The sequence below is a fragment of the Xiphophorus hellerii genome, chromosome 23 (genome assembly GCF_003331165.1).
Source record: "Xiphophorus hellerii strain 12219 chromosome 23, Xiphophorus_hellerii-4.1, whole genome shotgun sequence".
Classification (NCBI taxonomy): Eukaryota; Metazoa; Chordata; class Actinopteri; order Cyprinodontiformes; family Poeciliidae; genus Xiphophorus; species Xiphophorus hellerii.
Genome location: NC_045694.1, coordinates 576,839 through 586,595, shown reverse-complemented (window position 1 = coordinate 586,595; position 9,757 = coordinate 576,839). Strand labels below are relative to the sequence as shown.

General features: G+C 44.8%; 3 protein-coding genes across 4 annotated transcripts in view; 1 reads left to right on the top strand and 2 right to left on the bottom strand.

The window, feature by feature from the left end:
* Positions 1 to 9,757, bottom strand: part of LOC116714596 (alpha-1,3-mannosyl-glycoprotein 4-beta-N-acetylglucosaminyltransferase B) — a 776,799-nt gene that overhangs the window by 234,971 nt on the left and 532,071 nt on the right. The window lies entirely within an intron of this gene.
* selenot2 (selenoprotein T, 2) lies at positions 929 to 5,065 on the bottom strand. 2 transcript variants are annotated; one of them, XM_032555287.1, is made up of 5 exons: positions 4,848 to 5,065; positions 1,891 to 2,031; positions 1,690 to 1,816; positions 1,539 to 1,626; positions 929 to 1,476 (listed from the first exon to the last, which is right to left on the bottom strand). In XM_032555287.1, exons 1-5 carry the CDS (start codon positions 5,030 to 5,032, stop codon positions 1,355 to 1,357), a joined length of 663 nt encoding a protein of 220 aa, XP_032411178.1. In that variant the 5' UTR covers positions 5,033 to 5,065; the 3' UTR covers positions 929 to 1,354. The 2 variants fall into 2 exon arrangements, with proteins under 2 accessions (XP_032411178.1, XP_032411179.1); XM_032555288.1 differs by having other exon boundaries at positions 1,891 to 2,001; positions 4,848 to 5,064.
* On the top strand, positions 5,421 to 9,711 carry cox18 (cytochrome c oxidase assembly factor COX18). The gene is made up of 6 exons (XM_032555279.1): positions 5,421 to 5,891; positions 6,047 to 6,147; positions 8,173 to 8,327; positions 8,399 to 8,514; positions 9,178 to 9,285; positions 9,387 to 9,711. The coding sequence occupies exons 1-6, from the start codon at positions 5,559 to 5,561 to the stop codon at positions 9,546 to 9,548; spliced, it is 975 nt and encodes a 324-aa protein (XP_032411170.1). The 5' UTR covers positions 5,421 to 5,558; the 3' UTR covers positions 9,549 to 9,711.

Sequence of the window (9,757 nt, the reverse complement as noted above, 5' to 3'; positions counted from 1 at the left end):
ATCATGTTTGAGTGTAAATGCAGTTTTCAGACAATTCCCTGCTCAAATGTTCTTGTCTCTTGCACTGATTTGTCCTTTTAACATTGTGAAGCTCTACTTAGAACCTTCTTAAGATTCAATGGTGCAAAATGCTAATTCTTGCAATTTTCGGACTGGTCTTAAGATTTTGATCAGGAGTGTATGACTAATATCTTAAAACAATAAACCCCAACTATAAGTTTTTTCAAATGCTTCCAGAGTCATTTATTCAGAAATTGTCATAGAAGAAAATTTAACAAAAAATGTGATAAATGTATAATTATTAGAAATAAAATTAATTTGTAGTGTTGATGCATAATTTCCAGTTATGCGTGGAAAGAATATGAATACAGGCAGAAAAACAGCAATTATATTATATCGAGCAAATTTCCTATTCTCAAATTTTTATCCTCAATTTTGGAAATAAAACTTTAGTTATCCAGTGTTTCCTTTAGAACACAGGTGTCAAACTCCATTCCTCAAGGGCCGGTGTTCTGCAACTTTTAGATGAGCCTCTGCTGCACCACACCTGAATAGAATAATTCAGTCATTAGCAAAGCTGGGAGAACTGATCTACACAAGGAGGAGGTAATTCAGCCTTTTCATGCCAGTGTTTTGTACCTGTGGCACATCTAAAACCTGCAGGACAGCGGCCCTTGAGGACTGGAGTTTGAGACACCTGCTTTAGAACAAACAAAAATCTGTAAACAAATGAATGTAGGTCATTGAATACATTCAACTCATCATAATATCGGTTTTCTTTTGGTTTTGAACTGAAAGATTTGGCCGATTGGTCTCAGTTTTACTTGGTTTAACGTTGGTCTTTAAACGCATCATTGACAGGTCTGGATTAATTGATCTGTCGTCATGGTAACAAATTGAAACCCACCAAGCAGAACACAGAAGAGGAAATTTTCCTTTAAGACTTTTTATTTGAGGTGGAGTGAACAATCCATCAGCTGATCGTTAAGGTTGATGTGACCAGCTTCCTGTTTTCACAATAAAAGCTCAAACTTTAAATAAAACAAAAGCTGATTGTTGGAAGAAAAGAACCGATCCAGTGGTACCAGAACCGGGCCGACTGGATCCATAAACCAAGAACGTAAACAAATGACAACAGAGCGCGAGGGGTCATGTGACCGTCGTCCACGCCAGCTGATGGCCGGTGCATCATGGGAGTCAGCATGGAGGCGGAGACATCCGGCGCAGCCCGGCAGATCCGCTTTAAGGCCACACCTTCATGAATGCCAACAGCTGAATGTCCCATTGAGCCTGAACGCAGCACGGCTGGGAGACAGGTCAGAGGTCAGATGATCCAGGAGAAGGTGGCGCGGCTCTAAGCGGAGGTCAAGGTGACGCGGTCGGCCTGGTTCATCTTCAGGTGTGTGTCGAGGATCCGGAACATTTCCTGGATGTTCGGAACATAACCCGACTGCAGCTTGGACCACACGGGAACGTCTGGGGAAGACAAACAGTGTTACACCAGGAAGCTGCAGGGCTCTGCACCAATCAGGACTCACCGTTCAGCATGACCTCGAAGGCTCCCGTAGACAGGAAGTGAGTCTCCATCATGTTACTGATGAAGAAGGCCATCAGACACGAGAAGATCTGGAAACAGGAATGAAATCGTCAGCATGTGTTGCTACGGCAACAGCACAGCAGGTTCGGTACCTTGTTGTTCTGAGTCCAGGTCCAAACTGCAGGCGTGTCGGTACCGAGGAGCGGGAAAGGGTTCTGACCGCTGATGATGAGGAGGATGGAGAGGAGCTTCAGGTAGGAGACCAGGTTACCGACCAGCCTGAGGAAGAGGACGAGTTCAGGATGAAGGTTCCAGAACCAGAGCCGGAACCAGAACCAGAACTTCAGTCTCACCTGTTGAGCGGGGTGGGGGGGTAGTTCTCCCCCTGGATGCGGATGTCTGGATACACCTGGCTGATGGCCTGGGAGTATTCCTGGAAGACTTTACTGTAGCCTCAGGAGATGCTGGACACACACACACACACACACACACCCCCACACACACACACAACCAGATTATAATCTGCTTCAGGTCTGAACAGGAAGCTGCTGGAACATACAGAAAATATGTGAAACTGATTTTGTTTTCTTCATAGATTTATTCATGAATTTATTGTTTTTTACATAATTGATAATTATGAATGAACTTCCTGGAGTTACTTACTTTGAGTCCAGATCAAAGACCCATTCACATTCATAAAGTTATTATTCAAATGGAATTTTAAACCAGGAACATTAGGACCAGTGGCGATTCTAGCCCAGTTTTAGGGGAGCATTAGCTTTAGCATCCCTAAAACTGTTTCTCAGCTCCCCTCAATCAGGTCGCCACCCGTCCCGTAAAATACCGAGTCGTCCCATATTTGGCCGTTAAATGTTTGTCCCGTATTGAACCGATACATAACTGTCCGATAGACACGCCTATAATACACACATCAACACTGAGTTTAACAATAATAACCAAAATAAAACACAGGAAATATTAAGGTCAGCTACATTGTTGTGGCGGGAGCTAAAGGACCCTGAACGCTACGGACCGACGCTGAACGTCACGGTTGCCTAGAGACGGACACTGCGCAGCCGCGGTGAGCTGCTATCAACCCGCGTCTTTTTAAAACGTCCTCGACCCGATTCACTGTCCTTAGGAGCAAAAACGCTTTTAAAAATACAGACGTGAGTAAAAAGACGCGCTGAACAATTATAAGCTGAACAATTTCAGAGAGGATGGAAACTGTGGACATCAAAAGACAAACAGAGAGAGTCCTTGGTGGCGCCGTGTGCTGCTGTATGATGGGCAGAATGGATCAGGAGAGGAACCGCAGACCCATCAGAACCTAAAGAACCAGAAATCAGCGTCTCTTCATCTTCAATCAGCTCCTGAGGCTGATATGGTGCAGAACATTCAGTTATGATTGATTAAGTTTCTTATTGTGATTTTAGCTTAATATTGTGGTTTGATTCTTTGCTTAGGATGTTGAGTTTGGATGATATTTAATAAATAATAGCAATAGCCAAAATAAGTGGCCATTTAAAGAACAAATCATACGAATAGATTAACAGTAAATACATAAATATTTCCTACATTACATTACTTTGTGTTTTATTCAAAAATGTTGATATATTTTATGAATAATTGTCCAATGGTCATTTAATGTATTATTTCACTAATATTGTATTAATTTGGATAATCTGACTTCCTATCAATGAAGAAAAAACATGCTAAGCAAAAATGAACCAGACCTGCAGGCCAGGGCCGGTTCTAGACGGGGGCCAAGAGGGGCTCTAAAGAAATTATACTACATAAATGTCTTTTTTAAATATTCTGTGGTAGATATTTTTTAAGTCTTCACAATTTTATTTTAACAATGAATTAAAAATTATAATACTGTACTTAAAAGTTTTAGCTGCTGTATGGAGATAGGATCACATTTTCCATCTGCTGGATCTGCAACCTGAATCTGGAGACACAAGAGGCTCTTTGGTTCAAATATTAAATGAGGAAATATTGCTCTGTTTTTGTTTAATTCTTTTTTAAGTGTCTTCGTTAAAAAACAAACACAGACTACACGGGCCCCTGTAGTAAATTTGATCTATCTCTCTATCTAATAATAATAAACAAGTTTTCACTGAGGCTCTGTAAGAGCCATATGAATGAAATAAGTAATTATTGATATGACAGGAGCAGCGGCTTTGACACTTAGGTGTGTCGACGTGGGAGTGACGTCACCAGGTGTGAATGGGAAGGATACTGACCTGCTGGCTTTGTGTGTATGAGGAAGCGGTGAGCGGGGCGGTCAGTCCTTGCAAAGTTTGGAGCCTGATCATCAAAATGGAATAAATCGATAATTGTGACAGAACAAAGAAATGATCTGGACTTGATTGATAAACGGACAGATGAGATTCCCCGAGTTAACCCAGTGCGGCCCTTTACCATCATTAGTTTGTCGTGTTTTTAATAATAAAAACTTGTTAATAATAAAAACTGTTTGGTGCAAAACACTGATTGAAAATCGATTTATTTTTTCCTGCATGTTTATGTCTGTTAAGGCTGAGATGGAGCGGCACTGAAAGCAGCTCTTTAAACCATTCAGACTAGAACAACAGAGACACAATCAAAACTGTCAGATGATTTATTACCCGCCATAATAACTCAGAAATAGTCCAAATTAGGATGTATTTTTATTTCTTACTTACGGAAGGTTTCTGTTTATATCGTAGGTTTGTGGTGCCTTTCTATCCTAAAGAAAGATATAAAACTTCAGATATTTCACAAAAAGATACTAACATTCATGGAAAAACCTCACATAACCTTATATTAAAGCAGAAAGTACGGCGCCCACCGTAAGAAAGGCTACAGTGTTAAATTATGCTGCATAACTGACCAGTACAGTATTGCGAGGGAACGCAAAAGAAAAAAATGTCCCCTAGGGGGATCCATACTTTATAGGTATATGTTTGAGTAAAATGAATATTGTTTACTCCATGAATTACTGTCAACATGTCTCTTAATTTTGTTTGTGAATGTATGTAAATAAGCATTTAGATTTAGAAAACTGTACCAACGAATATCTTTCATGGGTCTTAGCCTTACTGGGGGCTCAGCACCCCTAAAAGTCAGATCCTAGAATCGCCCCTGGTTAGGACCAAAAAAAAATCACATAAATAAAAACATTTAAGAAGAATATCAATCCCATCGATGAGTCTAATCTTCAAGTTTGACATGACAGCCATAATCTCTGTTCATCTTCAAGGAAATCTTCAGTTAGTTTAGCGTGACGTCATCGCGCTAGTTGCTAGCCTGAATGCTAACTCACCAGTAGCGAAACTGGAGCACTGGGCCGGAGTACAGCGCCGCTTTTGGGGGTTTCCCGCTCTCCGGTTCGGTTTCTGCAAAGGCGCCGGTTCTGTGGTCCGACTGGCCCACATAAACATCCCGTAAGGTGAGGGCTGTGAAGAGCAGCAGAGCCGCGAGCAGACCGCCCGAACCGAACTCCGCCATGACTGCCGTCCTCCTCAGGGGAACTTCCGCTGAAGACTTCACAATAAGAGGTGAAGGTAATTAGCTTCACCCGCTTTATCCAGGGATAAAATGTTAATGCTGAGTAAGTAAGCCACTCAGTTTTTTTCCCCAGCATTTTCCACGTACATCCATTCGTGAGGTTTAATTCCTTCAAATGGCTTCACGCGCTGTCTCATCACAGCGACTGCATGCTTTTAATGTGAAGAGAAAAAGTTGTTTCCGGTGAGCTGCCGTCAAAACAGCTAATTAGTATTTTAACTGTCTTTTTTGTTTGAGTTATTTATGTACTTTTGGTTTTTTATCTCGATTTTATTTTATTTTTGTTGTTTTTGTCTTTTAGCATTGCCTACGTCAGACCTCCGCGCCGCATTGGTCAGTGACGTCATGTTTGAGTGACGCTCGGTCAGTTATGGGCTGCTGTGAAACAGACTGCTGATGAAGGTGAGGAAGAGAAGTTTTCTTAGCTTTAAAGGACACGTGGGCGCTTTAAAGTCACGTGGTCACCATGCTCACCGTGGGGGTGCTGGTGAGGTGCAGAGTCCTGCAGCCACAAGCACGTGACGTCCTGAGCAGGTGGGCTTCTCCTGTCCTTCCCCTCACCTGTACTACAGAGTCTCGCGTGAGGCCGGCGTCTGGGGTGGGAGGAGCCAGCGGCGCAGGTGGATGGTACGGCAGCCTGTCAGACTCCGCTCCAGTTCACCTGTGTGAGAACTTCCTGGTCAGCGCGCACCAGGTGAGCGGGTTGCCATGGTGGCTGAGCATCGCTATGGCAACAGCGTCCATCAGGACCTGCATCACCCTGCCGCTGGCCGCCTACCAGCTGATCATTATTGCCAAGGTGGGTGGAGTTCAGTTTAACGTCATCAGGGTCAATTCACAGCACCAGTTACCATGGCAACAGAGCTGCGTAAAACAGGGACCAGCTGTGTGACCCCCGACCTCAGGTCTTTTGCTTGCTGTGATGGTAACCATAGCAACCTGCATGTGCTGCAGGTGGAGGCGCTGCAGGCGGAGATCTCTGAGCTGGCGAAGAGGCTTCGATACGAGGTTTCGGTCCGAGGGAGAGAACGAGGCTGGACGGACAAGCAGAGCAGGTGAGGATCGACAGAACCGACCGCCTGGTACCAGGTCCTGGTTCTGGTTCGGATCGGGTTCTTCTGCCAGATCTCGGCTTCTGTTTCACAGACTGGAACCGGGTTGAATCAGGTGGTTCTGGTTCCTCCTCAGTTCCAGGTGTCTGCCTGCTCATCCTCTCTGGGTTCAGAGGTTTTCCTTCACCAAGACTTTCTTCACGAGCCGAGTTTCCGTCAATGTTTTTCTTTCTGCCCATTTCAAAGTATCGCATTAGAAAGGTTTGATGGAAATGACATAAATTGAAGTGACTTCATCAGGTTTGCAAAAAATGTTTTTATGCTCGCTTGAGGCATAGGAGTTAATACGTTAAAGTCTAGATCAGGAGTGTCAAACTCCAGTCCTCAAGGGCCGGTGCAACTTTTAGATGTGCCTCTGCTGCACCACCTGAATAGAATAATTAGGTCATTAAGGCTCTGGAGAACTGATCTACACAAGGAGGAGGTAATGAAGCCGTTTCATTCCAGTGTTTTGTACCTGTGGCTCATCTAAAAACTGCAGGACAGCGGCCCTTGAGGACTGGAGTTTGACACCTGTGGTCTAGATCAGTGGTCCCCAACCACCGGACCAATTGGTACCGGGCCGCGCAAGAAATAATGAACTACTTCCGGATCTTTTATTTTGAAAATCCTAAACCGGATTTTACCGGTTATCTCTTGCGCGTCAAAATTGAGCCAAGTTGCAGCAGAATGAGTAACAAATCAGCATCGGAGTGCTGCGCCCCCCCCCGGTCCGCAGCAAAATAGCGAAGGGCTGACCGGTCCGCGCGACCAAATGCTGCTCTAGATGGAAACAAGTTTGCTGAACAAGTTCTAACGTAGCGAACGCTGCCATCTACTGGTGGGTCTGAGCCATACCAGAGGCACCAAACTGGAGAAGAACTTCACTGCAGCAAACAGGAAGGGGCGGAACGGAAATTTGAAATTGGACGATTGCACTCCGGAAGTGAAGGGGGCGCTATTTGCTATATTATTCGCGATCTCCCATTTTTATTTTCTTTTGAAATCTGTGATATATCTTCTCACTGGGTCTAAAAAGACAGAATCTCTGAGAATAGTTCTTAAAGATATAGCCAGTGTTTTCAGCAAAACTGAGCTGACTGTCCAGGAATGACAAGGAATTTAAAATTTACCACAGTTTCAACAGGTTGGCCATCGAGTGAAACTGGAATCACTTTCAGGTTTTGTTTATGTCATTTAATTAGCTCTACTTCCTTAAGAAAATGAAAAGGTATGTTCTTTAGTGAGGGGATTTATCTTTTACGGTGCCAGTAATGCCAGAATTAATAGTAAATTATAAGGAATTTGTGCTATTCTGATTTAATACTGTAATTATATTAGCTGTGTTACCACCCCACTCCACTAGAGGCAGTATCAGGCCCGAAAAGATGCCACTAAGGAGCAGATTTAGAAGTTCACAGAAAGCTACAGAATCTGTTAAAAACTGTGAGCTGCACTGAAGTAAATAAAAGAGAAAAGTTCAAATAAATGCTGAGAGTGAAAATCCTTCCTAAAGGTGAAAATATATCACAGATTTCAAAAGAAAATAAAAACGGGAGACCGTGGATAATATAGGAAATAGCGCCCCCTTCACTTCCGGAGTGCAATGGTCCCATTTCTAAATAAGGTCTGAGACTGACAGAGGTCCGTCCCGCCCTTCCTGTTTGCTGCAGAGAGGTGGACTTGCCAAACTCCTCCATCTTGGAGGGAAGGACACTCTGGACCTCTACTTCCTGCTTCCTACAGCCAGGCGTAGCATCAGCATCTGATGACTTTGCGTAGCCTGGTCGACTCCAAACCATTCGACAGAAACACTTCGTTTTTTTGTTGTTGTTGTTGCAACAGGTCCACCCAGGCGTTTAGCAGCTAAATGGTTGCCATGGAGATTTAAGGACTTCTCAAACATTAAAGAATCGAGGTTGGACCGAGTCCAGAAAGTAACCGGAGTTCTGTTTCTGGGGTCTGAAAAGGTTCTGGTTCTGTTCACAGGGTCCAGTTCCAGAAGAACCTGCGGCGTCTGGTTTCTCAGCTCTACGTCCGGGACAACTGCCACCCATTCAAAGCCAGCCTGCTGGTCTGGGTCCAGCTGCCGCTCTGGGTCGGCCTGTCTCTGGCGCTGCGGAACCTCAGCCTGGACCGGCCAGGTAGGGACTGGGTTCTGGTTCTGGTCGGGTCCTGGTTCTGGTTCTGGTCTGATCTCTGTGTTCCTGTGCAGCGCTGCATGACGAACTGGCAGCAGGGGGCGCTCTCTGGTTCCCGGACCTCACGGTACCGGACTCCACCTGGGTCCTGCCGGTCTGCCTGGGCCTCACCAACCTGCTCATCCTGGAGGTCAGTGTGGGGGCGGAGCCAGGCCAGCTGGGCTGTGATGTCATCACGCTGATGTCAAATCAAGTGTTTATCACCTGCGGATTTGATCAAAAGTTAAATCTTATTTTTGTTTTAAGGATTTTGAAGGACTGATCCAGCCTTCGTTTGGATTATTGTCATTTATTATATAGAGGCCTGGATAAATCACAGATGCAGCGACTCAAGTGATCCAGAATCGGCTTCTTACAGGAACCAGGAAGTGTGACCATATAAGGCCCACTGGCCTCTTTCCACTGGCTGCCCGTCTTTTATTGAACAGATTTTAAGATTCTTTTATGAACGTATAAAGTTTTAAATGGTTATCTCCCCTTTATCTTCAGAACCGTTTAAAAGTTCAGTCTGTGTCCAGAACCCTACGATGTTACTGACGGTTCCTCGGACCCGACTAAAGAGGAAAGCAGATCGGGTTTTTTCTGTTGTTGATCCGATTCTATGGAATAATTTACCTTTCCAGATTAGATCTGCCCACATTTTAAATCGTTTCTCAAAACTCATTTTTATTCTTTGGCATTTATTTGAAGAAATGTTTTGATTCTCTGTTTTTATCAATGTGTTGTTGTTCTTGTACAGAACTTTGGTCCAGTTTAACACCTGTTTCTAATTTGTCTTCTTCTTCTTCTTCAGGTGTTTTCTCTGCAGAGAGTCGAAGCGTCGCGTTTCCAGCGGCTGGTTCTGAACGGGTTCAGAGGGTTCTCGGTTCTGATGGTCCCCATCGCCGCCTCAGTCCCGTCGGTGAGCTAAACGGGTCAGGATTAGATCTGGATCAGAACCGGGTCCCGGGTGTTTTATTTTGAAGAGACGGAGCTCTCTAACGTCCTGTTTCCTCCTCCCAGTCCATGGCTCTGTACTGGTTCTGCTCCAGTCTGGTCGGGCTCAGTCACAACCTGCTGCTGCGCTCACCAACCGTCCGCAGAACCGCCGGGCTGCCGGCGCCGCGGTCCGAAACGCCGTACCGGGACCTCCTGTCTGCCTTCATCAGCAAGTACTGGAGGTAGAACCAACTGGCCGGGTTCTACTGGTACCACCCTGGTTCTACTGATGGTTCATGGTACGGAGACCATGGCTGCAGCTTCCTCATCGGTCTTGGTTCTGGTAGAACCGGGCTTCATGTGGGACTCTTTAAATGTTCTGGTGATAATAAAGTTCTGTGGTTCTGTTCGTGTTCGCCTGGTGAACTTCAGGTTCTGGTTAGAACTCTGGGTGC